The 26,176-nt window shown below is 45.1% G+C and overlaps 1 protein-coding gene across 1 annotated transcript; it reads left to right on the top strand.

Annotated features, from left to right (window-relative positions):
• The first annotated feature begins 18,800 nt into the window (after positions 1 to 18,800).
• On the top strand, positions 18,801 to 23,377 carry LOC119324718 (cysteine-rich receptor-like protein kinase 15). The gene is made up of 7 exons (XM_037598492.1): positions 18,801 to 19,614; positions 19,784 to 19,888; positions 20,657 to 20,817; positions 21,187 to 21,397; positions 21,551 to 21,782; positions 22,387 to 22,540; positions 22,853 to 23,377. The coding sequence occupies exons 1-7, from the start codon at positions 18,801 to 18,803 to the stop codon at positions 23,105 to 23,107; spliced, it is 1,932 nt and encodes a 643-aa protein (XP_037454389.1). The 3' UTR covers positions 23,108 to 23,377.
• Positions 23,378 to 26,176: the final 2,799 nt, after the last annotated feature.

The following is a 26,176-nucleotide window of genomic DNA, read 5'->3' as shown; positions in this document are numbered from 1 at the left end:
ATCATTGCTGATGCCAGCAACCAACAAGTTGATCCGGTTGCTTTCTGATTAGTCTGGGACATGGACGTGCATGAAGTAGAAACAATCAACTTGTCTTACACCAGGATGGAGAGTACAGACACTACTAGAATCCGAGATTTCGCCCAGTTATAAATCTTTCCCGAGTTCTTTTTGTCGGGGAATTAGGCAAAGAAATCTTTGCCGAGTTCTTTTTCTTTTGAACTGGGCAAAGAAATCTTTGCCGAGTTCTTTTTTCTGACTTGGCAAATATTTTTTCCTTTTTAAATATTCTTCTCTCTTGTCTTTGCCGGGTATCTTTTTATTGCACCAGGCAAACATTTATTTTTTCTGTTTTCTTCTCTTTCTCACGTTTTTTTTCTTTTGTACATTATTTGCTTCCTCTTTATTTTTATACTTGGTTATATTCTCTCATTTATTTTGAGTTTTTATTATTTATTTCTTTCTCCTTCTCTATTTCATTTTGTAGGCAGTAAGTGAATGCAACCGATGCGTCTTTCGTTGGCATCGGAAAATAAATTCTACACTAATATACACCATTACATGAACCATCTAAAATATTAGCATATTTCGGAGTGTGCTTGCTATATTTAAGACATTAAGTGCATTTCTGGACATTTAACGAATACAATTCAATTTATTTTTTTTGAAACGGAGGCAAAGATTGCCTCATCTATTAATTAAGCAGAAAAAAATTGTCCAGTTAATTACGAAAAACCAGGCAAAAACCGGAACAACAAGGACCAAGCCCACTCCATAGGCTGAAACACACAGGGCAAAGCCCACCCTAATCGACGACAAGTCGACCTACGACCAGACAACGCAGCTCCGACTCTGACGGAGAACTCAGGAGAACAAAACCAGGCACGGCTGGCGCCACGGAAGATCGCCGAACGGGCCACCTGCATGCAGTCATCGTACACCACAGGCCCCGCCGCCGCATCTTCGACTCCACAGCAACAAGCAAACCGAGGCAAAACCATGGACACGCCGAAGAAGAGTCGACTATCGCAACCATTGCCGCGTCGCCGACATCGCTCCCACCATCATCGTTGCCACAGAAGTCTGGTCGCCCAGAGATTCTCTCGGGACCGCCGCTCCGACATCCACCGCTCCGTCGCGCCCAGCGCAATCAACCGGCACCGCCTTCCGGGGCCGCCGCCCCGACATACCACCGCTCCCCTCGAGCAGCAACGACGCACAACCCAGCTGCCCGCAGCCCACGCTGCTTAGGGCAACCGCTCGCAGACCACGAATGTCGCACCACATCCGGGGCCGCCGCCCCGATATAAAGTCAGACCGCCCCCTCTGGGGCGCATCGACTGAGCCGACACCCCTACCGCCCAAGCGGGACAAGGATGCCACCCAACCAATGTCGAGATAGAGCCCCACCTCTTAGAGCCGCCACTCACATTGTTCCCGAGATCGCCATCTCGACGCACAATCAGAAATCACCCGGAGCCGCCGCCCCGACGTCCACTGTCCTTGACGACGAAGAGATTCGTTCAAACTGCAACATGCTGACTCTCCAAGGCGATGCCTCAAAGAAGGAAACGACGTAGCCGCCGTCATCGCCCGCTTCGACCATCCGAAGCTAGGGATTTCTCCCGGAGAGTCGTGTAATGGAGCTCCACGGCAACACCTTCAAGAAGGGGAACGACACCATGACCATGGCGCCGCTGTTGCCGGCACCGACCCAAGGTCAGTGCTGTACTTTCGCCCGGAGCTCCTCCACACCTCCGAATCCGAGCAGCTCCGGAGCACTGCACAGCACACAAGCCCCATGGTCGACGTCCACCGGCTCCAACTGAATCCGAGCAGATCTGAAGCTGTTTGTCAGGACCCCGATTCTATGCCACACCGATCTAGCATGTAACACCTCATATCACTTTGCGGCCTCACGCACGGTATTCCCACGGGTGTCGCCTTACCATGCCCGGGACTGTTTGCGCCTTTTGGCACACGTATATGACAGTGTCGCTAGCATCCATATGACGAAGAACACGGGATGACATGGCTAGTCGTGAACCCAAAGTGGCACTAACTTACAGGGACAGGCATACATGACCCAGCATCGAACGTGTCGGTCATCAGCGAGTGAATCCGGGCTGTAGCAACTGGGCTAGCAGGACTCCGGTAGACCGGGCTGTAGCAGCCTAACAGGACTCCGGTATTCATCGCATGACATTTCCCCGAAGGGACAGACACAGGAACGAAGAAGGACACATGCCGGCCAGCCTATGTGTTCTAGAGCAGTAGCACGCTACCATGGCTCAGTGGAAGCACTAGGAGACATTTCCCGGTAAGAGAGGCTACTAAGGATAAACAACTAGATAGTCAGATCCCACACATAGCAATACACATTACATGTACGCATAACATGCAAGTATGTGTTGTACAACATGGCATCACAGCATAACTCAACAACTCATATAGATAAGGCTCAAAGAGCCATCATAGCATTTATTGCAAACAGGGGTCACAAGACCCATCATACAGAGCATACAAGCAACAAGCGGAAGCATTACATGTCTGGGTACAGACATCTACAAATGAAAAAGGCTGAAGAGCCTGACTATCTACAACATCCGATCAAGATCGTAGCTGAGGTACAAGCTACTCGCCGAAGTCCACGAGAACACTAGTAAGACCAAAGTCTCTACTGCAAAAAACATAAATAAAGCAACATGAGTACAAAGGTACTCAGCAAGACTTACATCAGATCCTATCATACATGCATTTGTATCGAGAGGGTAATGTGGGGTTTAGTTGCAGCAAGCCAGCTTTGACTCTGTGGCTATCCTGTTCTACGACTACCAGAACTTCTTTGAGGTGATATGGCGCACACGAGTCCACTAATCACCACCCAATACACTACTATGGATTCATCCCCGTCTCCCTACGAGAAGGCCATCCATAGCACTCACACTTTGTCTTGAGTATTTTAGAGTATCCACTTCAAGTTGTCTATGTACCATGTAAGCATCCAAGAAGTCCATAACCGCGGACCCGCCTATTCGAATAGATCATGTTAACCCTGCAGGGGTGTACTTCTTCACACACGCTCTCGCCACTTACCGCCATGTACACGTCATGTATCTCGGCAACCTTCAAGCGGAAGCCTGGCGAGGGTGTCGGCCACGACCTGACTAACCACACAAGACTCTAGTCCAGGTTTATCGCCTATTCGGGTTCCATCCGCAAGGAGATCCGGCCGGGGTTTCGCTCACGGCCCCAAATGATGTGTGCAGGGTTCCCGAGCCCACCATCCGGGTGCCACTCGGTACACCAGGCCACGTGTGCCTAGTCTGTCCCAAGCCCACCCTGCCGGGTGCCACTTGGTAGAAAAATAGCACTACCTACAAACACCAGAAACTAGTTGCGACTCCTGGACAGAGATCAAGTCGGTTAATAAGTCGAGAGGGCTTGGAGCGCCCGGAGCCCAATGTGTGGTAGTATCGAGTCATTGGACAACATACATAGAACTCAGTGCTTAAGGACGGTTCAAGTGAGACAACCCACCATGTACTCCTACATGGCCTCTCACCGCTACCTTTACCAAATCGTGTTCACACACTTAACTCTCAGCATCAGAACATAGAGCGCTGCACTCCAATTCATTCCCAATGAATCAGACCTGACACACTCTAAGCAATAGCAGGCATAGCATGGTAGGAACACAACATGGCTTAATCAACTCCTACACATGCTAGTGGGTTTCAACTATTTACTATGACAATGACAGGTCATGCAGAGGAATGGGTTCAACTACCACAGCACAAAGTAGCAATTGAATCGTTGTTGTCCTAATGCAATAAATGAGAGCAGGAGCGAGAGAGTAGGATTTTATCAGAATGAACAAGGGGGTTTGCTTGCCTGGTAGATCAACAAAGGGGCACTGCTCCTCAGAAAGGTACTCTGGAACGGACTCCGGAGCAGGACCTATCGAGAAGGAACAGTGTCGGCAATCAATACACAAACATATGCAACAATATGATGCATGAACATGGCATGTAGATGTGATGTTGTTTGAGCTAATGCAACTAGTATTCAAATGGGTGAAATCCATTTGAACCAAAGATTCAAATGCATCTCCAAAATAAGCTCTTTATATAAGCCATTTTAGTGTTTCACTTATACAGTAGGTATAAGTTGGTTTGTCATGCATGAAACTAGAACATATGGAAAGATTGCATTTTTCTGATAATTTTTCATATATAAATTATTTCAATCTGAGCTATGGTTGAATTTCTATGATTTTTTGAAGTTTGAATCATTTTCTGGAATTTCCTGATTTAATTTAAATCCAGAAAATGGATAACTGCGTCAGCATGACGTCATGCCTGCGTCAGCAGGTCAACGGTGCTGACCAGGTCAAACCTGACATGTGGGGTCCACACGTTAGTGACACAGTGTTAAACAAGGGTTTTTTACTAATCTAATTAAAAGATTAGGGCGCAGGGGCCCACTGTCAGTGTCAGAGTTAGCTTAAATTGTGATTAGCGCTAAGCTAATCACCTGGCCGACAGTGCCCGCATGTTAGGCCGGCGAGGTCGTCGGTGGTGACCTCAGGACGCGGCGGCGTCCGCGTTACAGGCCACGGGGGCGGCGGCTAAGGGCACCGGGGCGTAGCCCGGGCTCGTCCGCATCCATGGGAGCAGATGGGAGGCTGCGGGGGCGGCGGAGCTCGCCGAAGCAAAGCTCGCGGCGGCGGCCGGAGCTCGGGCTCGAGCGGCTGCAGGCTACAGAGCACGGGAAGGCAGGAGAGGAGGGGGAACCGACGCGAGGGGGCTCACAGGGGACCGGAAGAGACAACGGCGAGCTCGGGGGAGGCGCTGACGGCGGCGAGCGGCGACGGAGATCCACAGCGGCCGGAGGTGATGAAGGCGACGGCGACGGCTCCACGGGGCGTCCGGCGATGCACAGCTTGGCGGAGAGGCTACAGAGCAAGGAGGCGGAGCTTCTGGGCGCAGCGGCAGGGCGAGGGGTGGCCGGTGACCGCGGTGGCGATCAGCGGCGCTCTCCGGTGCGGTCGGTGAAGAGAGGGAGAAGGAACCAGAGGAGGGGAGAGGACTGGGGAGAGTGAGAGGGGTACGGGGCGTCGCGTGGCGTCGTCCGGATCATCCAGAGCGACGAGGGGGAGGACAGGCAGGCAGGGAGGGAGGAGGTGGCGCGGCGCGGCGGTGCGCGCGTCGGGCACGCACCCGTCCTCCTGTCGGGGAGGAAGACGACAGAGGAGGAGGCGGGCTGGGCTGCTGCTGGGCTGCACAGTAACGGGCTGCACAGGGAGGTAAGCGCTAGGTAAGTCTCTTTCCCTATTTCTTTTTCCTATTTTCTGACATTTGTTTTGATTTAATAAAAATACTAAATCATTTTATTTACTTATGCCAATTTTTGTAGGAACTAGTGGTATTATTCCAGAGCCCCTCAACAAATGGCATAATTTTTGGACATATATTATATATATAACAAATATATATCCAATGCAAATAATTATGCATTAATTCCAAATGCCCAAAATAAATACTTATGAGCTCCTAAAAATATTGGTTTGATTTTTATCTCTGTCCAATATTTTCAGAGAGCAACATGAGCATTTTCTTGGACCTTTTTGGAGCAATTTTTATTTGGGTCATTTTCGGAGATGATTCTGAGGGTTTCACAAATCCCCATTTCAAATTTAAATGGAATTTAAACATGATGCACACATGACTAGCTAGTCTAGGTCATACCAGAACTAGGGATGTGACAACTCGCCCCCACTTGAAAGAATCTCGTCCCGAGATTCAGGGGTCGACGGAAAGAAAGCAGGGTACTCCAGTCGTAGACGATCTTCTCGCTCCCAGGTAGCTTCTCTCTTGGAATGATGAGACCACTGAACCTTGGGAAACTTGATGTTCTGACGTCGAGTGACACGCTCTGCTTGATCAAGAATGCGAACCGGGTACTCTCGGTATGTGAGGTTATCTTGGAGATCAAGCGTTTCGTGGTCCACTCCGCGGATAGGATCCGAGAAGCAACGCCTGAGTTGAGAGAAGTGGAAGACATCATGAACTCGAGAAAGATGTGGGGGTAGTTCCAACTGGTAGGCAACCTCTCCTCGTTTAGCGAGAATGCGAAAAGGACCAATGTAACGAGGAGCCAACTTGCCCTTGATACCGAAACGATGGGTACCCTTCAAGGGAGTAACCCGAAGATAAGCTTTGTCGCCAATTTCATAGGTCATATCCCTATGATGACGATCATACTGACTCTTCTGACGAGACTGGGCTGTTTTCAAATTCTCATGAATGATGCGAACTTGCTCTTCTGCCTCCTGGATCATGTCCGGTCCAAAGAATTGTCTTTCACCGGTTTCTGACCAGTTCAAAGGTGTTCGACATCTTCGTCCATAGAGAATCTCAAAAGGAGCTTTCTTGAGGCTGGATTGATAGCTATTGTTATAAGCAAACTCGGCGAAAGGAAGACATTTCTCCCAATCCATACCGAATGAGATAATGCAAGCTCTAAGCATGTCTTCGAGAATTTGGTTGACCCTTTCCACCTGACCACTTGATTGAGGGTGGAAAGCAATACTGAAGGAAAGATGGGTTCCCATGGCAGTTTGGAAACTCTCCCAGAAATGAGAAGTGAAAAGACTGCCACGGTCTGAATTGATCTCTAGTGGAACACCATGAAGTGATACTATTCGAGAAATATATAAGTCAGCGAGCTGACTAGCGGTGATACTCTCTCGAACAGGAAGGAAGTGAGCCACTTTGGAAAGACGATCAATGACTACGAAGATAGCATTATTCCCTTTCTTGGTCCTGGGAAAGCCGGTGATGAAATCCATACCAACTTTATCCCATTTCCACTCAGGAATAGCTAAAGGCTGAAGGGTGCCAGCAGGTCTTTGATGCTCTGCCTTAACGCGTCGACAAACGTCACAGTTGGCAATGAACTGAGCAATTTCTCTCTTCATCCTAGTCCACCAGAACCTCTGCCGTAGGTCCTGATACATCTTAGTACTACCGGGATGAATCGTGAGAGGAGATTAATGCGCCTCCTTAAGAATCAATTGTCGAAGATGTTGATTCTTGGGAACCACCAAGCGATTCTCAAAGAAAACAACACCACGATCATCCATAGAGAAACATCCACCAACTCCCTTCTTAATGTTCCTCTTGATCCAAGAAATTCCTGTGTCTTGCTTTTGAGCGGCGACAATCCGATCTTCAAGATCAGGTTTCGCCACCAAGGTAGAAAGGAATCCATGAGGAGCCATGTGAAGGTTAAGCTTACAGAATTCCTCATGGAGAAGTGGTTGGCCTTGCTGCAACATGAGATTGTTGCAATAGGATTTACGGCTTAGAGCATCAGCCATGACATTGGCTTTGCCTGGGGTGTAGGTAATCCCTAGATCATAATCTGTGATCAACTCCAACCAACGTCTTTGCCTAAGGTTCAGATCCGGTTGGGTGAAGATATACTTGAGACTCTGGTGATCGGTGTAGATCTCGCAACGTTTACCAAGGAGGTAATGTCGCCAGGTCTTGAGTGCATAGACTACGGCTGCAAGCTCTAGATCATGTGTAGGATAATTCTCCTCATGTGGATGCAACTGTCGATATGCATAGGCAATCACATGACGATCCTGCATAAGAATGCAACCTAGTCCCTGTCGTGAGGCATCGCAGTAGATAACAAAGTCCTTCATGAAATCCGGTGGCACAAGTATGGGAGCAGAAGTCAGGCGTCTTTTTAGTTCCTGAAAACTGTACTCACACTGTGGGGACCACTTAAACTTTTTATCTTTCTTGAGAAGTTCCGTGAGAGGTTTGGCTACTTTGGAGAAGTTTTCAACAAAGCGACGACAATAGCTGGCTAGACCAAGGAAACTCCTAACTTGTTTAACGGTTTCAGGTGGAGTCCAATCGAGAACGGCCTTAACTCTCTCGGGATTGACAGCAATGCCCTTACCAGAGATTGCGTGGCCTAGGTAGGTCACTTCTGGCAACCAAAATTCACACTTGGAGAACTTGGCATAAAGGCGGTGCTCTCTGAGTTTTTCTAACACAAGTCTAAGATGTTCGGCATGCTCTTCCTCGTTCTTTGAGTAAATAAGAATATCATCGAGATAAACCACGATGAATTTATCTAAATACTCCATGAAGATCGAGTTCATCAAGCGGGAGAAGGCAGCTGGAGCGTTGGTTAGGCCGAAGGACATGACGGTGTACTCGTACTGACCATAACGAGTGACAAAGGCTATCTTGGGAATGTCCCCATTTCTGATCTTGATTTGGTGGTAGCCTAACCTCAAATCCATCTTGGAAAAGACTGAGGATCCAACGAGCTGATCATACAGGTTGTTGATCCTGGGGAGCGGATACTTGTTCTTTATCGTGACCAAATTAACGGGACGATAATCTACAACCATCTGGTCCGTACCATCCTTCTTCTTGACGAAGAGGACGGGGCAAGCCCAAGGAGAAGAACTAGGACGGATGAAACCCTTTTGCAAGGACTCATCAAGTTGTTTCTTAAGCTCGGCTAGTTCTAAAGGTGCCATCTTGTAAGGTCTCCTAGAAATTGGAGCAGTTCCTGGGATAAGATCTATGACGAACTCTACATCTCTGTCAGGTGGAACACCTGGCAGTTCCTCTGGAAAGACATCCGGAATGTCACGTACTATCGGGATATCTTCAAGGTCAGGGAGAGGGCTGGCATTAAGAGAATAGAGCTGACGCTTTGCAACTCTAGTGGAGACAGTGACTATCTTGCCAGATGGGTGTGTAAACTAAACAGATCTGGTGTAACAATCAATCTTGGCATGATGAGCTGTCATCCAGTCCATACCCAAGATGATGTTAATATCTGAGGACTTGAGGGCTACAAGTGATGCAAGGAATACAAGTCTATCAACAAGGATTTCATTACCATGGCTGATTCTGGTGGTCTGCCATCTAGACCCTGGGGTTTGGATTTCAAGCGGAGTTGGCATGTCACAAAATGACATGTCGTGCAAACGAGCATAGCCTTCAGAAATGAAGGAGTGAGATGCTCTAGTATCGAATAGAACCGATGCTGGGTGACAGTTGACAAGGAGTGTACCAAGAACGACATCCGGATCATCATGAGCGTCTTTAGCTGAGACGTGATGCACACGTCCACGTTCAGTGGGGGCTGGCTTGGCACTGATCGTCTTGCTTGATGGCTTAACACAGCCAACAGACTTCTCGGGCTAGGGTGGAACATAACTAGTCTGAGAGCAGTCACGTGCATAGTGTCCTGGCTTCCCGCATGTGAAGCAAGTCCCTGAGGTTGGATGTGGACCCGCACTGACAAGCAGTCTACCAGTAGGCCTAGGTGGAGCATACGACTGAGCCGGGGGAGGCACCACATGGGATGGCCTCAGTGCATATCCGGAAGGAAGAGCGGAGTTTGGAATCCAAATCCTACGCTTCTGGGAACCAGAACCGGAGGAAGATCCCAAATCACGGGTGTGCTTACGAGACTCCTCGTAAGTGAGTTGAGCTGTCTCTGCATTAATGGCCTTGTTCACAAGAGCCTGGAATGTATCACAATGATGTAGGTGGAGATCACGACGCAACTTGGGGTTGAGACCCTTCTGGAACCTAGCCTGCTTCTTGGCGTCCGTGGACACTTCTTCTGTGGCATAGCGGGCGAGGTTCTCAAACTCTCTACTGTAAGCATCAACAGCCAACTTGCTCTGGGTGAAACTACAGAACTCTTCTCTCTTGCGATCGATGAGGGCCTTAGGAATGTGATGCTCGCGAAAAGCCTCGGTGAAATCCCTCCAGGTAGGAATCTGGCCAGCTGGAAGCATAGCCTCATAGTTCTACCACCAAAGACTAGCAGGACCTTCCAGGTGGTATGTGGCATCGGTGACCTTGTCATCTTCAGCTACATTCACGGAACGCAGCTTATGAGTGATGCTACAGAGCCAGTCATCTGCATCGAGTGGCTCGATGGAATGATGAAAGGTAGGTGGGTGCAAGCGGATGAAGTCATGAATGGTTACAGACCCTTTGAACTGATGGGCGGTGTTCTCCTCGATACGTGCCAACAAGCGGTTAGACTCATGCTTGTTCCTCTCCATCTCTAGCATGAACTCTGTCAACGAAGGTTGATCGGGAGGATCCTCGTCCCTACCATCTCCGTGGTTCTGGCTACGAGCAACAGAACTTCGCTTAACTGATGACATCCTGAGAAACAAAACCAAGGACGGAATCAGGATCAACTATAGGCTATAGAATGTAGGACAAAGAAATTAGTAACTCTCGAACTCCTAGGGCAATTCCGGCAGCATAACGACAGTAAAATGCTCAAAATGAGACATCCTGCCAACAATGGGGTAGCAACATACTCAACATCACCACTCAAGGTTCTGAGATCATACTAAACCGGCTACACCGGAAGTACTCGAAACTGGGGTATGACTCTAATCAACCAACCCTATGGAACTACGGAGTAGTAACACGTGATCCTGATAGATGGAAGAGAAAGCCTAGTTCCTTAACCCCGTAGGAAAGATAGAATGACTCAGATCAGAAGGCCATGAGGTAAAGGAGTAAAAAGAGCCTTACGTTCCTTCCCACAATCAATTCCCTTACATAACTAAAGAATTTCTAGACTCAACTACGACCAGTTTGGCTTGGTAATCCTACAGGCAGTCATGCTCTGATACCAAAGCTGTCAGGACCCCGATTCTATGCCACACCAATCTAGCATGTAACACCTCATATCACTTTGCGGCCTCACGCACGGTATTCCCACGGGTGTCGCCTTACCATGCCCGGGACCGTTTGCGCCTTTTGGCACACGTATATGACAGTGTCGCTAGCATCCATATGACGAAGAACCAGGGCTGACATGGCTAGTCATGAACCCAAAGTGGCACTAACTTATAGGGACAGGCATACATGACCCAGCATCGAACGTGTCGGTCATCAGCGAGTGAATCCGGGCTGTAGCAACTAGGCTAGCAGGACTCCGGTAGACCGGGCTGTAGTAGGCTAACAGGACTCCGGTATTCATCGCGTGACATTTCCCCGAAGGGACAGACACAGGAACGAAGAAGGACACATGCCGGCCAGCCTAAGTGTTCCGGAGCAGTAGCACGCTACCATGGCTCAGTGGAAGCACTAGGAGACATTTCCCGGTAAGAGAGGCTACTAAGGATAAACAACTAGATAGTCAGATCCCACACATAGCAATACACATTACACGTACGCATAACATGCAAGTATGTGTTGTACAACATGGCATCACAGCATAACTCAACAACTCATATAGATAAGGCTCAAAGAGCCATCATAGCATTTATTGCAAACAGGGGTCACAAGACCCATCATACAGAGCATACAAGCAACAAGCGGAAGCATTACATGTCTGGGTACAGACATCTATAAATGAAAAAGGCTGAAGAGCCTGACTATCTACAACATCCGATCAAGATCGTAGCTGAGGTACAAGCTACTCGCCGAAGTCCACGAGAACACTAGTAAGACCGAAGTCTCTGCTGCAAAAAACATAAATAAAGCAACATGAGTACAAAGGTACTCACCAAGACTTACATCAGATCCTATCATACATGCATTTGTATCGAGAGGGTAATGTGGGGTTTAGTTGCAGCAAGCCAGCTTTGACTCTATGGCTATCCTGTTCTACGACTACCAGAACTTCTTTGAGGTGATATGGCGCACACAAGTCCACTAATCACCACCCAATACACTACTATGGATTCATCCCCGTCTCCTACGAGAAGGCCATCCATAGCACTCACACTTTGTCTTGAGTATTTTAGAGTATCCACTTCAAGTTGTCTATGTACCATGTAAGCATCCAAGAATTCCATAACCGCGGACCCGGCTATTCGAATAGATCATGTTAACCCTGCAGGGGTGTACTTCTTCAGACATGCTCCCGCCACTTACAGCCATGTACACGTCATGTATCTCGGCAACCTTCAAGCGGAAGCCTGGCGAGGGTGTCGGCCACGACCTGACTAACCACACAAGACTCTAGTCCAGGTTTATCGCCTATTCGGGTTCCATCCGCAAGGAGATCTGGCCGGGGTTTCGCTCACGGCCCCAAACGATGTGTGCAGGGTTCCCGAGCACACCATCCGGGTGCCACTCGGTACACCAGGCCACGTGTGCCTAGTCTGTCCCAAGCCCACCCTGCCGGGTGCCACTTGGTAGAAAAATAGCACTACCTACAAACACCAGAAACTAGTTGCAACTCCTGGACAGAGATCAAGTCGGTTAATAAGTCGAGAGGGCTTGGAGCGCCCGGAGCCCAATGTGTGGTAGTATCGAGTCATTGGACAACATACGTAGAACTCAGTGCTTAAGGACGGTTCCAGTGAGACAACCCACCATGTACTCCTACATGGCCTCTCACCGCTACCTTTACCAAATCGTGTTCACACACTTAACTCTCAGCATCAGAACATAGAGCGCTGCACTCTAATTCATTCCCAATGAATCAGACCTGACACACTCTAAGCAATAGCAGGCATAGCATGGTAGGAACACAACATGGCTCAATCAACTCCTACACATGCTAGTGGGTTTCAACTATTTACTGTGGCAATGACAGGTCATGCAGAGGAATGGGTTCAACTACCGCAGCACAAAGTAGCAATTGAATCATTGTTGTCCTAATGCAATAAATGAGAGCAGGAGCGAGAGAGTAGGATTGTATCGGAATGAACAAGGGGGTTTGCTTGCCTGGTAGATCAACAAAGGGGCATTGCTCCTCAGAAAGTTACTCTGGAACGGACTCCGGAGCAGGACCTATCGAGAAGGAACAGTGTCGGCAATCAATACACAAACAACAATATGATGCATGAACATGGCATGTAGATGTGATGTTGTTTGAGCTAATGCAACTAGTATTCAAATGGGTGAAATCCATTTGAACCAAAGATTCAAATGCATCTCCAAAATAAGCCCTTTATATAAGCCATTTTAGTGTTTCACTTATACAGTAGGTATAAGTTGGTTTGTCATGCATGAAACTAGAACAGATGGAAAGATTGCATTTTTCTGATAATTTTTCATATATAAATTATTTCAATCTGAGCTACGGTTGAACTTCTATGATTTTTTGAAGTTTGAATCATTTTCTGGAATTTCCTGATTTAATTTAAATCCAGAAAATAGATAACTGCATCAGCATGACGTCATGCCTGCGTCAGCAGGTCAACGGTGCTGACCAGGTCAAACCTGACGTGTGGGGTCCACACGTCAGTGAGACAGCGTTAAACAAGGGGGTTTTACTAATCTAATTAAAAGATTAGGGCGCAGGGGCCCACTGTCAGTGTCAGAGTTAGCTTAAATTGTGATTAGCGCTAAGCTAATCACCTGGCCGACAGGGCCCGCATGTCAGGCCGGCGAGGTCGTCGGCGGCGACCTCAGGACGCGGCGGCGTCCGCGTTACAGGCCACGAGGGCGGCGGCTAAGGGCACCGGGGCGTAGCCCAGGCTCGTCCGCATCCAGGGGAGCAGACGGGAGGCTGCGGGGGCGGCGGAGCTCGCCGGAGCGAAGCTCGCAGCGGCGGCCGGAGCTCGGGCTCGAGCGGCTACGGGCTACAGAGCACGGGGAGGCAGGAGAGGAGGGGGAACCGACGCGGGGGGGCTCACAGGGGACCGGAAGAGACGACGGCGAGCTCGGGGGAGGCACTGACGGCGGCGAGCGGCGACGGAGATCCACGGCGGCCGGAGGTGATGAAGGCGACGGCGACGGCTCCACGGGGCGTCCGGCGATGCACAGCTTGGCGGAGAGGCTACAGAGCGAGGAGGCGGAGCTTCTGGGCGCAGCGGCAGGGCGAGGGGTGGCCGGTGGCCGCGGTGGCGAGCAGCGGCGCTCTCCGGTGCGGTCGGTGAAGAGAGGGAGAAGGAACCAGAGGAGGGGAGAGGACTGGGGAGAGTGAGAGGGGTACGGGGCGTCGCGTGGCGTCGTCCGGATCATCCAGAGAGACGAGGGGAAGGACACGCGGTGGCGCGGTGCGGCGGTGCGGTGGTGCGGTGGCGCGGAGGTGGCGCGGTGCGGCGGTGCGCGCGTCGGGCACGCGCCCGTCCTTCTGTCGGGGAGGAAGACGACAGAGGAGGAGGCGGGCTGGGCTGCTGCTGGGCTGCACAGTAACGGGCTGCACAGGGAGGTAAGCGCTAGGTAAGTCTCTTTTCCTATTTCTTTTTCCTATTTTTTGACATTTGTTTTGATTTAATAAAAATACTAAATCATTTTATTTACTTATGCCAATTTTTGTAGGAACTAGTGGTATTATTCTAGAGCCCCTCAACAAATGGCATAATTTTTGGACATATATTATATATATAACAAATATATATCCAATGCAAATAATTATGCATTAATTCCAAATGCCCAAAATAAATTCTTATGAGCTCCTAAAAATATTGGTTTGATTTTTATCTCTGTCCAATATTTTCAGAGAGCAACATGAGCATTTTCTTGGACCTTTTTGAAGCAATTTTTATTTGGGTCATTTTCAGAGATGATTCTGAGGGTTTCACAAATCCCCATTTCAAATTTAAATGAAATTTAAACATGATGCACACATGACTAGCTAGTCTAGGTCATACCAGAACTAGGGATGTGACACTGTTGCTCCTGCATCTCACAGCGAAGCCGCTCCACCATTCCGCCTGAGCAGCAGCCCCTCACCGCGCCATCGCGCAACCTCCCGGCGACAGATCCGCGCCGCCGGACCCCTCGTGCAGCACCTTCCTGTGCAGCAGCACCTCGTCCCAGCTCCACTCGAGCCCCTCACGCCCCGGAGCAGAGTACCCAAGCACCCGAGGCCGTGGAGCAGAACACCCAAGCAGCAGAGCAGCGCTCGACCACAAATGGCCACCCGAGCCGCCACGCACGCGCGGCGCGACCTCGCCGCGGCGCCCACGTAGCCCCATGCCCCCTCTCCGTGGCCTGCTCAGATCCGCGCCCTCCGCTCCGTGCGCCCACGCCAATGCCTGCGGCAAGCCGTCGCACGTAGAACCACGCCAGCCGGCCCCGAAGCACGCCCGACCCGCCCCTGCGCTACCTCGCCGCGTCGCCTCGAGCTAGCATCGCCGCCGACCGAGCTCCCGCCGAAGAGGACGGCCCGCGCCGCGCCGCTCCGACCGAAAGGAGGAAAGGGCCCCGCCGCCGCCGAGCCGCACGGGCTTTGCCCGGCGACGCCGTCCGGCGGCGGCGAGGGGAGGCGGGGGAGGTGGGTGCTGCGCTGCTGGCGGCTAGGGTTCGCTCCCGGCCGCCCGCAATACAATTCAAATTTGAACTATAAGTGGATGAAAAGGTTGGCAAAACTGGTTTGAAAAATCATATTTGTGTTCTCGTGTCTATTTTAGGACTTATAGAAGAAAAGGAAAGGTATTCCAAACATGAGGGTGCCAAGACTTGACCATGAATGTGAGTTTTCTGATTTTTTTTAATTTCAAAAAATGCAGAACTCTGAAAAACATGAAACTTGGCATGGTCTCATCATTAAGTGCATTTCTAGACATTTAGTGGGTATACTTTAAATTTGAGTTGTAGGTTGTTGAAAAGTTTGGCAAAACTGGTTTAAAAAAATCATATTTGTGTTCTTGAGTCTATTTTTAGGACTTATAGAAGAATAGGAAAGGAACTACAAACATGAGGGTGCCAAGACTTGACCCTGAACAGGAGTTTTTTGAGTTTTTTTTAAATTTCAAAACAAGCTTACTAATCATGAAACTTGGCATGGTCTCATCATATGATCCTTGTAGTGTGTGGTAAAAAGTTGAGAAGGTTTTGCAAAAGTTATGACACAGGTTATTTAGAAATCAAACCATCTTTGAGGAAGAAACGTATTTCCATAGAGAACGTATTTCCATAGGAAAGTTATGATAAAAGTTATGACATACATTTGTTGTTTTGTATCGAATTATGTTCCATAATGATATTTGGAGTGACTATAACAATAAAAGTATGCAATATGTTGTTTTGATTGTGCTGAAAATATATGTGCCTTAGCTAAACAATGTGTGTGCTATCAAAGAGAGCAATATATGGTAGGAAGAGTGAAAGGAAGAATATGTTAGAATTTTCTAATAAACATACGTCGATAATTTATGAAAGTTTGAGAGGCACTGATGTTGTAACAAAAATGAATCTATACTCGACTTCCGTGATAAGATTGTGCATTACATAGATGACCAGAAAAATCGGGAAAACAACATGGGAATGTTAAAGAGAACAAGTTGTGGCGGTAGTGGCTGAGAGGTGATTGGCAAAGAAAAATATTGACCTAATCATAAAAAAAAGCAAAAGATTATAAAACAGTTACTAAGGTATAATGTTTTAACAATAAATGGTTGTAATAAAAAGTCATGTTAAGTATGCAATAAGATATTTTTATTTGTGCCAAAGGAATATAAGTCAATACAAAACAACAAATGCACTAGGAAAAAATATAATTAATTTGCAAGATAGACTGTTTTGGCAACTTTAGATAATATATATTGATAACTCTACATATCAAGCAGCACAAACAATTAGATTAAGATGGGCAAGGAGATCTCTAGGTTCTACTATTAGTACATGCTACAATTGTTTTTTGTTAAATATTGGTGAAGTGTTTTTCTTCAAAGAATTTAGTTCTGAAACTCTTTACACTAGGAATCAAGGAGTAGTCAATGGAAGCTACATGATATATGTTTGTTAATTCTAAGTGAGTTTAACCTTATTAATTCTATCGGGCCAAATTTGGGTGCTACTATTTACTCCCTTTTAATGTGTATAGATTCTTTCTAAAGTCAAACTTTGTAAAGTTTAAGCAAGTTTATAGATAAAGTTATCAATATTGATAATAAAAAATAAATAAGTAAAAATATGTATCTAACTATATTTATTTGCTCTTATAGATTTGTATATTTGTCTCTATACACCTAGTAAAAATTTAGAAAGCATAACTTCTGGAAAAATACATACACACCATATTTGGAATGAAAGGAGCAATAAGTAAAAGAAGTCAGATAATTTATTATGCTTATGTTTATAATACCATGTATAATTGGTCAATATCGGGAGAAGGATCCCTTGAAAAAATAATTATTAATTTTATAATATTTAGGATAAAAAAGAAACAGACATCATGAATAAATGGTAGGATGACAAGAAAAAAATACTATAATGAGAGGGAAAACACAAGGATTAAAATTGTGCTTGAAGCATCTATCGTGGTAGCCCTAAAATGGAGTGATAGTGGTGGTATTTCCTACATTCCCATGACATAGTTATGGAGGAAAATTGCAATGGGATTTTTCAGCCACGATAGCGACCAAATCATGTGATTAAAATATGGGGAGTGTTACGCGCCATATCTGCGCCATCGAGCAACTGAGCGACGCCCTCAACCTTTGCGATAGAGGTATGTTGCAGGAACGTCGGCGCGCCCGCATCGCCGCACCATTGTGCTTCCACTGCAATGTTTCCCGTGTTTTTAGAAACATGTATGGTGTTGCAATCCCAAGACCTGTATCGACCGGCTCCTTTGCAGCTCAACTCCTTTGCAACACTGGAGCTTGTAGCATCGGTGGTGGATGGCGGGAGGAGAAGGAGGAGGGGACAGGGGGTGACAAGCTTACAACCAGTGCAGATGACTGCCTGTTGTGTGCCATCTCCGGCTTGCGTCAGATGAAGGGACACAAGGAGGAGACACCTACAGCAGCTTGCGGCGGCTGTCACGACCAGGTCATGGTGGTGGACGACGATGGGTTGCCGACATTGCCACAAAAGGGTGGGCTCGGAGAGGAGAGGGAAGCTGTAGGGGAGTGGGAGCTGCCATGCTAGCATGATCCACACACAACCGCTCGCACCATAAAAAATTGCAATGGAAGCGGTGTGGGCCTATGGGGGGCACGTAGCGCACAAGGAAGACGATGGATGCTGGGCTGCAACCCATCGGGTGATTTGAATTGTTTTTATTAATATATTAGGGAAACTATGATATCTGAAACCACCTTGAGGTAGACGAAAAAGTAGCCCAAATCCAATACATGATGTACTTTCTCTGTCTCAAAATAATCCCAACTTTGTATTGATACTAAAGTTGTGACACTTAATTTGAGACGAACTGAGTATATACATAATGTTGATGTCGGCGCTGTCTATTCATTCGTGGAACATTGACTTCAAGTCGTCACATCCAATCCAGAATATAGTGTGCATATTTATGTCAGAAGTCAGAACCGGAGGTTCATTCTTCGATAAAGAACAGAACGTCAGAGTCACAAAACTTCTGCTCTGGTCCCTGGAATACTCGCGGCAATTTCCTAACTGCCCAGTGTCCACCCTTAAACTGATGACAATCGATAGAAAACAAGCCAAGTAGTATATCCCATGGTGCGCATTTATTTCTGAATTTATTTCAGAATTTTCGATGATGCGCATTCAGTGGAAGGAGACGTTCTCATCTTTGTAAATTTCAAAATAATATGCCGGCTCAGTTTTTTCGAGGTGTTCATAGGGATAGGGTATGCGTGTGTGCGTTCATAGGGATGAGTGTATGCGCACGTATATGAGTGCTTGTGTCTATACAGATGTTAAAAAAAAGCGCCTAATTTTGTACTCTTAGTTGGTCACGGTATTGGTTGGAAGACCCGTTGTTTTGATTGGTCGTCACGGTGTGATGTTAGCAAGTTCCCGCTTCCGGTCAAAGGCTCCAAGCTGGCGTAGCTAATTAACCAATCGAACGCTCGCTCGAACGTAGCACACCAGCAACCAGTCACCACCATGCCCACGTACCTCCTCCTCCTCTTCTTCCTCGCCTTGTGGCCACCGGAGGCGAGCGTTCACGCCGCCTCCGCCACAGTGAGCCCGTTGTATACACTCTGCAACCAGACCACCGGCACGTACGCGACAAACAGCACTTACGGCTCCAACCTTCGAGCTCTCGGAGCGACCCTCACCGCGGGCGCCGGCACGTCGGGCTTCGCCAAGGGCAGCTCCGGCGAGGCGCCCGACAAGGTGTATGGCGAAGTGCTCTGCCGCGGCGACTACACCGGCGCCAACTGCACCGACGGCCTCAGGGCCGCCTTCCAGGACGTGGCCGACCGCGTCTCCTGCCGGCGCGCCGTCGTCTACTACGACCAGTACATGCTCCGCTTCACCGACGACGAGCGGTCCCTCTCGAGCCTCAGCAACGAGCCCGAATGGTCCGCGAGCAATATGAACTCGGTCAGGGGCGCAGAGGCCGCACCGCGGCTGATGGAGACGGTGGTGAAGCTGATGAACGACCTGGCCGACCTGGCCACCTCCGGCGGCCCCAGGCTGACTAGCCGGTCCCGGTATGCGACCGGCGAGGCGGGGTTCGGCGAGCAGGGCGTGAGCACCGTGTACGGGCTCGTGCAGTGCAGGCTGGACCTTGCCGGGCCACAGTGCAGGAGCTGCCTTGAAGGCATCATCAAGCAGATGCCAAAGCTGTTCGGCGATGCATCTTCAAGCCGCGTCGGTGGGAGGATTATTGGAATTCGGTGTAATTTGCGGTACGAGAAGGAGCTCTTCTTTGAGGAGACAAACGACACTCTCAAGATCGACATGCCCAAAAGTACGTGTGTTGCTTCACTGTTTACAACTCCATCTATTAAGATTTTTTAAGGAATCCACGCGTAGTTTAACAGCATTTCACAATCCTAACTCCTAAGGCCTAGCAAGGGAAACCATGTTGTTCCAAACTCCCTGATACCTACTGATTTTGCGGCCTTTTTGATACAAAGATGGAGTGAGCCCGGTGCTTAAGATTGTCATATTTGGAGTTCCTCTTCTAGTTTTGCTCATCCTCGGCTTGCTCCTAAGGCCATACATCGTCAAGAAAGTCAGAGGTAAAGAATTGTTGTTGTTGTTGTTGTTGTTGTTGTTGTTGTTGTTGTTGTTACTGTTACTATTACTATCATCATCATCATCATCATCATCATCATCATCATCATCATCAATGTTCAAAGAAGTGGAAAGCATAAGCGAAACGGAAGGTCACAGCTTAGAGCAATGGGCGCTTCAATGTTTTTTGAAATTGGCTAGAATTTGATAGATTTTGAATAATATACACAGTAAAATAGGAAACATGGCACATGGGTACTTGATATAGCATCTAAAACACAGTTCACACCGTAGCATCAGGTTCACATAGCAAGAAAAATAACAACTAAAATGCGGTTCAGTTCAAATAGTCATAACCTAAAAGAGATCATGTGAGAATTTTGCCAGAATATGAAGGAAATGGCTCCCAACAGAACCTAATAATAAGATAAATGGCATATTGCCATTATTGCGCAAGCCGACAAGCAAAAGGAGTTCAAAAACAGCCAAATTTTGGCCAAAGTTAAGAAGAAAAAAAACTTAACCTACCGCTTAGGACAAAAGCGAAGAGGTTTGGCATCGCTCATCGCTTAAGCGTGCTTAAAAACGCTTTCTTGAACATTGATTATTATTATTGTGATAGTGGTGGTGGTGGTAATGGTAGTAGTAGTAGGAGGAGGAGCAGTAGTATTGTTGTTATCATCATCATCATCATCATTGTTTGCATGATTGCAAGTTATTCTTTCATTTTGTTTCCACATGAATATGTTTTTACCTTGCCCTTCCTTGTGTAGAATTGTTATTGGAGAGGGATCTAGTCATCCTGGAAGAGGAAATTGTTAGTGAAAGCGACTCGAGGTTTTCACTATTTAGATATTCAAAGATAAGAAGTGCTACTGATAACTTCTCGAAGGAAAATAAACTTGGAGAAGGTGGATTTGGTCATGTTTACAAGGTAATTGCATTTACTTGAATCAACCTTTGCGAATGTTAGCCTTACTGAGACAAAATAATACTCCTTTAATTTTTGCAATCCTATATTTCAGTTCATTTTGCAGCTGTTCAAAAATATTTAGTAATTCAAATATATAAAAAATTCATGTGTAACTTCATTTCTTGAATTGAATAGAGATTTATTTTCTCCCAATAACGATGCATATCACACATGCACATGAAAGGAAACTTTTTTTAATCAAAATCATCTCAATATAGCATCATGAACAAGCGTATTTATTGCGATACAATGTATACAAATACCATATTATCAAGATAGCATTACTCATATATTGATCTGTCATGTAAAAATACATGTACACTTCATTAGGGTCGGTTGCCTCACGATCAAGACATAGCGGTTAAACGACTTTCTCCAAATTCAGTTCAAGGATTCCGTGAGTTCATGAATGAAATCAAACTCATAGCCAGCCTCCAGCACAAGAATCTCGTCAGACTTCTTGGATGCTGCATCAAAGGCAAAGAGAGGATACTTGTATATGAATTTTTGCCAAATGGTAGCTTGGAAGAGTTCATTTTTGGTACGTTCACTTTTCTCATGCAAAAAACAAAGATAATACCATTGTACTTTCACCACAAAAATAACAAAAGGCCGAAATATCTTCTGTTTATTTATTCGAATGAAAAAATAACTATGTATCTCTATATTCACATTTTAAATTGTAACTCAATAGGGTCAGGAGCAAAGCGGAGCTGGCCTGTACGTCGCCACATAATTGAAGGAATAGCAGAAGGCCTTCTCTACATGCATGACTACGCACATGAGTGCATAGTCCACAGAGACTTGAAACCAAGTAACATCCTATTAGATCATGAAATGAATCCAAAAATTTCCGACTTTGGGATCGCAAGGATATGCCTCTCCAACATGACAGAATCAAATACAACGACAGCTATGGGAACATTGTAAGGTTTTGATTTTATGGGCTTCACATGTTAGTTCAGACTTATATTTGGTTAGTAAGCGAATCTTATTGAAAAGGCGGGAATATTTGTTTAGCTAGCTAAGTACCTTTTTAGACCTTTTCGAAAAAAGTACCTTGTTAGTTGAGACTAAGTTGAGTTCCAATGATTCATCAACATTATATGACGTATATTTGAAGGAGATGGTGTTAATATTTTCGAGCGTATGCAATACATAGATATATACTATCACAGTGTAGAGGTCGTGGAGAGGGAAACTTAATATTTATTTGTGTATATGCATTAAAAAAAGCTAATAGAGTGACTAATGAATCTTCCACCTACGACCTGTATTAGTGTTGACTTCTTCAAGGCATTTTCAGACTAAGTCAACTAAGTTTGCAACTTCTCCTTTCCGTGATCTTTCTTGCAAATCTGCAATAACAGGAGTACCGGGGTATCGAATGGAAACGTTCAATCAACAATGAAACTGATTTGATCAAATGAGCGCATGTCACGCCTATCATCTAATTCCCATTATATTTCTTTCGGCTGAGAATCATTATAATTTACAGTGATCTTGTTGGCATATATTGTTTTATTTCAGTGGATACATCGCGCCGGAATACTGCTCCCAGAGTGTCTACTCAACAAGATCAGATGTTTTCAGCTTCGGCATCCTAGTTCTCGAGATCATAAGTGGGAAGAGGGCCGTCGGTTCCTACCAATTATCCGGAAGATCATACGAGCTCAGGAAATATGTGAGTAAAATAAAATACTTCAAAAATGAAGAATCCACACATAGTTTGCTTCAGTCCCTCTACTAAGCCAGCAATTAGTAATGTGTTATCTGGTTCAATCTATATATAAAATCACTATGCCTAGGTCAATTATCACCCCCTTGCATTTTTTTCTTTCAAAAATATGAACATTTACTTACTTCTTTTAGGGGACATTTACTTACTTTGACCGCAAGACATGCTTGTTAATGCACAATTAATCTGTTTGGCTATTAGGCTTGGAAACTATGAAGAAGGTAACGATTTTTAACAAATAATCTGTTTCGGTAATAGGCATGGCAATTGTGGAGAGAGCAGAGGTGCGACGAGCTGGTGGATGATTCGCTGGGCGAGGAGTACCCAGAGATGGACACTATGAGGTGCATCCAGGTCGCCCTCTTATGCGTCCAGGATGTCGCGGAGGACAGGCCTACCATGCGCGATGTCACGACGATGCTGAGCAACGGAAACAAGAGGCTGCTCCTGCCTGCGCAGCCCGGTTTTTGCAGCATACACATCAACACTACCGATAATGAAATAGGGCTGTGAGTCTGAACCAAACCAGGACTTTTGTTTAGACATCGGTGGTGTTTGTTATGTGTTAGAGAGAAACAAAGTGCAAGAGAACTGTTTTGTGATCCCGTCAGGAGTACAAAAGATGACTGTTGCTTATGAACATGCCATCAATGGCGATCTTTAGACTCGTCAGTCCGTCTCCGATTTAGTACAAAGACACCATTCCTTGCTGTCAAAAGAGGACCATAAACAAAAGAGTTGAAAGAAACAGGTTGTTGAGGTCTGATGTCATGGTCGTTAGGAGTTAGGGCGTGGCGTCGTTGTATCTAAGATATACTCCCTCAGTCCACAATATAAGATCTTATTACATCCAATATGTGAGTATATTGGATGTAATATCTTATATTTTGGGACGGAAGGAGTATATGTTTATGAACATTATTTCTTAAAAAAACATATTTTTCGAATATATGAATACTTATTTTTTATGTCATATTATTCTTTTGATTCCCGAAAAAATCCCTTTTGAAATATACAAAGACTTACTTGAATATATGTTAATATTTATTTTGCAACATGTGATTATTTTCTTTATTATTACACGTTTGCTCAAATTAGTGAAAATATATACATCCTTGAGATCTACATAAAAAGGAGAAAAGTTCCCCCACGTCAATGTTTTGCACAAGAAGGAACGGAGCTATAACCCAAAAAAAACACATCAGTAGCCACGGGCACTCCTCTCTTTGCATAGAAATATTTTCATGATTTCATAGAAATATTTCAAATTTAGCATAAATTGTTTATTCAATATACAGGAACATTTTTTTCAAATGATATGAACACAATTTAAAATGGGATATTATTTTTTCCTTAACCTATGCAAGTCACTTTCAATGTGTTTTTTCTCTCAAAAAAATTCAATGTGTTTTTAGCATATTGTTTTAAGTTAACTTTCATTTAGAAAATATGAAAATTTAATTTAAACAAATTAAAATGAGATATTATTCGGCTCAACCGGTCGTCGGCCCACCTCTGTCCGATCCCACACTGGAACGGTCGAGATGACTGGCTCCAAGAACAAGCGCGCCGCCAAGCAGTCCCGCGCCAACTATTTTTCGCATTAAGCGAGAGCATACGAACTATCGCTGAAGGGTATACAGTATCAGGCCGGGCCATTTTTACGTACTTTAAATGAAAAAAAAAAAGGAAGAATATGGGAGAAGCAGGGTTCGATCCCTGGTTTCTCCTTCCAGTGCACCCACGTCTTGCACATGATAAGTACAAGGCGCGTTTTATAGTTGAGGCGAATGAAGCCAATTTTTCTATTGTTTTCACGGGTTTCTTTCTCTGCCTTTTCTTTTTATTTTTCTTATTTTTTCCTTTTCTTTTTCCTTCATTTTTGGTTTGGTTTTCCTTTTCCTTCTCCAGTTTTTGTTTCGTTTTCTTTTGGGTTTTTACTATTTATCTATAGAAATTTAGGTATATATAAAATACATTTTAAATATTTTTCAAATACAAGTTTAACATTTTTAATATATGATCAACATTTTATTCTATGTACATTCTTTTTTCAATGGTTCCTCTTTTTTCTTTATCTTTGTTTTATTTTGTTTCTTTTTCGGTTTTCTTTGTTTCTTTTTGGGTTTCATTCTACATTTTATTTTTATGTGAACACCATTTTTCAAATACATTTTCCGAATACAAATTTAATTTTTTTTAATATATAGTCAAAACAATTCCTATTACCAAATTTTAACCTTTTTCAGATGCTTCATTAACATTGTTTGAATACATGATCACCATTTTTCTATATATTTTCATTATTTTGTAATTCATGGTCAATATATATACACATTTAACATTTCTCAAATGCTTGATTAATATTTTTCAAATATTTTTTCAACATTTTTTTTTCAAATGCTTGATTAATATTTTATATACATGATCAACATTTTTCAACCACTTGTTCAACATTTTTGCAATGCTTGATTAATTTTTTCATGAACATGATAAAGAAATCATCATTTTCTAATACATGGTCAACATTTTTTATATACAAATTTGACATTTCTCAAATACTTGATTAAACTTTTTGAAATACTTTTTGAATATTCTTTCTCAAATGCTTGATTAACATTTCTATATACATGATCACTTTTTTTAAAGTACGTGTTCAACATTTTTCAAATACATGTTCAATATTTTTCAAATACTTGTTCAACATTTTGTAAATAATTTTTAACATTTTTATTTATTTTTGTAGAGTGTTTTTAATATATATGTATATGTATAAATAATATTTTAAAGTATAAAGAAAAGTACAAAAATAAAGAAAAAACAAAATCCAAAAATGTAAAAAAGAACAAGAAAAAGAGGTTGTGGCCTCCCGCGCGCGTGGGCCGACTTAACTAGCTCGCCCTTCGGCTAGTCGGAAGCCAGACTCGCTGAAGGCGAGATATAGGGGCGCCCAAGCGGTTCGGGCCGAATGCACGAGCGCGAGGGCTCCATCTCCTCCGCCTATCGTAGCGCGGCGTACCGCGCGAGGGCAACCGCGTCGTCTTGGATACCTGCAACCACAAGCCCGTCCCCAGTGGCTATGACAACGAACGTGGATTTATAAACCTCAGGTTTCTGGACACCTCTTATCTTTACCCTTCAATGTTGCTTTGAGATCTGTACTATACAACTAACTTATAACACGGATTTTTCTCTTTTTTGTTCCTTCAAAACGAAACAACATGTGAACTTCAAACTTTACAGGACAACAAAACATTCTTACTACAGTGTAAGAAGAAACTTTCAGATTTTTTGTCCGACATAAATATACAAAATGAGATTTTTTGAGTAAAATATTTTTTTGTATATATGATTCACGAAAAAATCTGAATTTTTTCCCACACTCTAGTTAGAATGTTTTGTTGTCTTCCAAAGTTTCAAGTTCATATGTTGTTCTATTTAGAAGAAACAAAAAAGACAAAAATTACTCGCACGAATCACGATGCAAAAATGAATGGCTAAATAAGGGGGTGTAGGAAAGCCTGTGCTTTCTCAAATGTTAACCCTATGACAACGGGTAATCTCTGATGCAATCGCTTCCTT

This window comes from Triticum dicoccoides, chromosome 6B (assembly GCF_002162155.2).
Source record: "Triticum dicoccoides isolate Atlit2015 ecotype Zavitan chromosome 6B, WEW_v2.0, whole genome shotgun sequence".
Classification (NCBI taxonomy): Eukaryota; Viridiplantae; Streptophyta; class Magnoliopsida; order Poales; family Poaceae; genus Triticum; species Triticum dicoccoides.
This window is presented reverse-complemented; position numbering and strand designations above follow the sequence as displayed.

Bases quoted from the DNA above. Each gene is read 5' to 3' on its own strand.
- LOC119324718 (XM_037598492.1), top strand. From the start codon at position 18,801: ATGCCCACGTACCTCCTCCTCCTCTTCTTCCTCGCCTTGTGGCCACCG. The intron at 19,615-19,783 runs GTACGTGTGTTG...TTTGATACAAAG, and splicing joins CAAGATCGACATGCCCAAAA to ATGGAGTGAGCCCGGTGCTT. The intron at 19,889-20,656 runs GTAAAGAATTGT...TTCCTTGTGTAG, and splicing joins CATCGTCAAGAAAGTCAGAG to AATTGTTATTGGAGAGGGAT.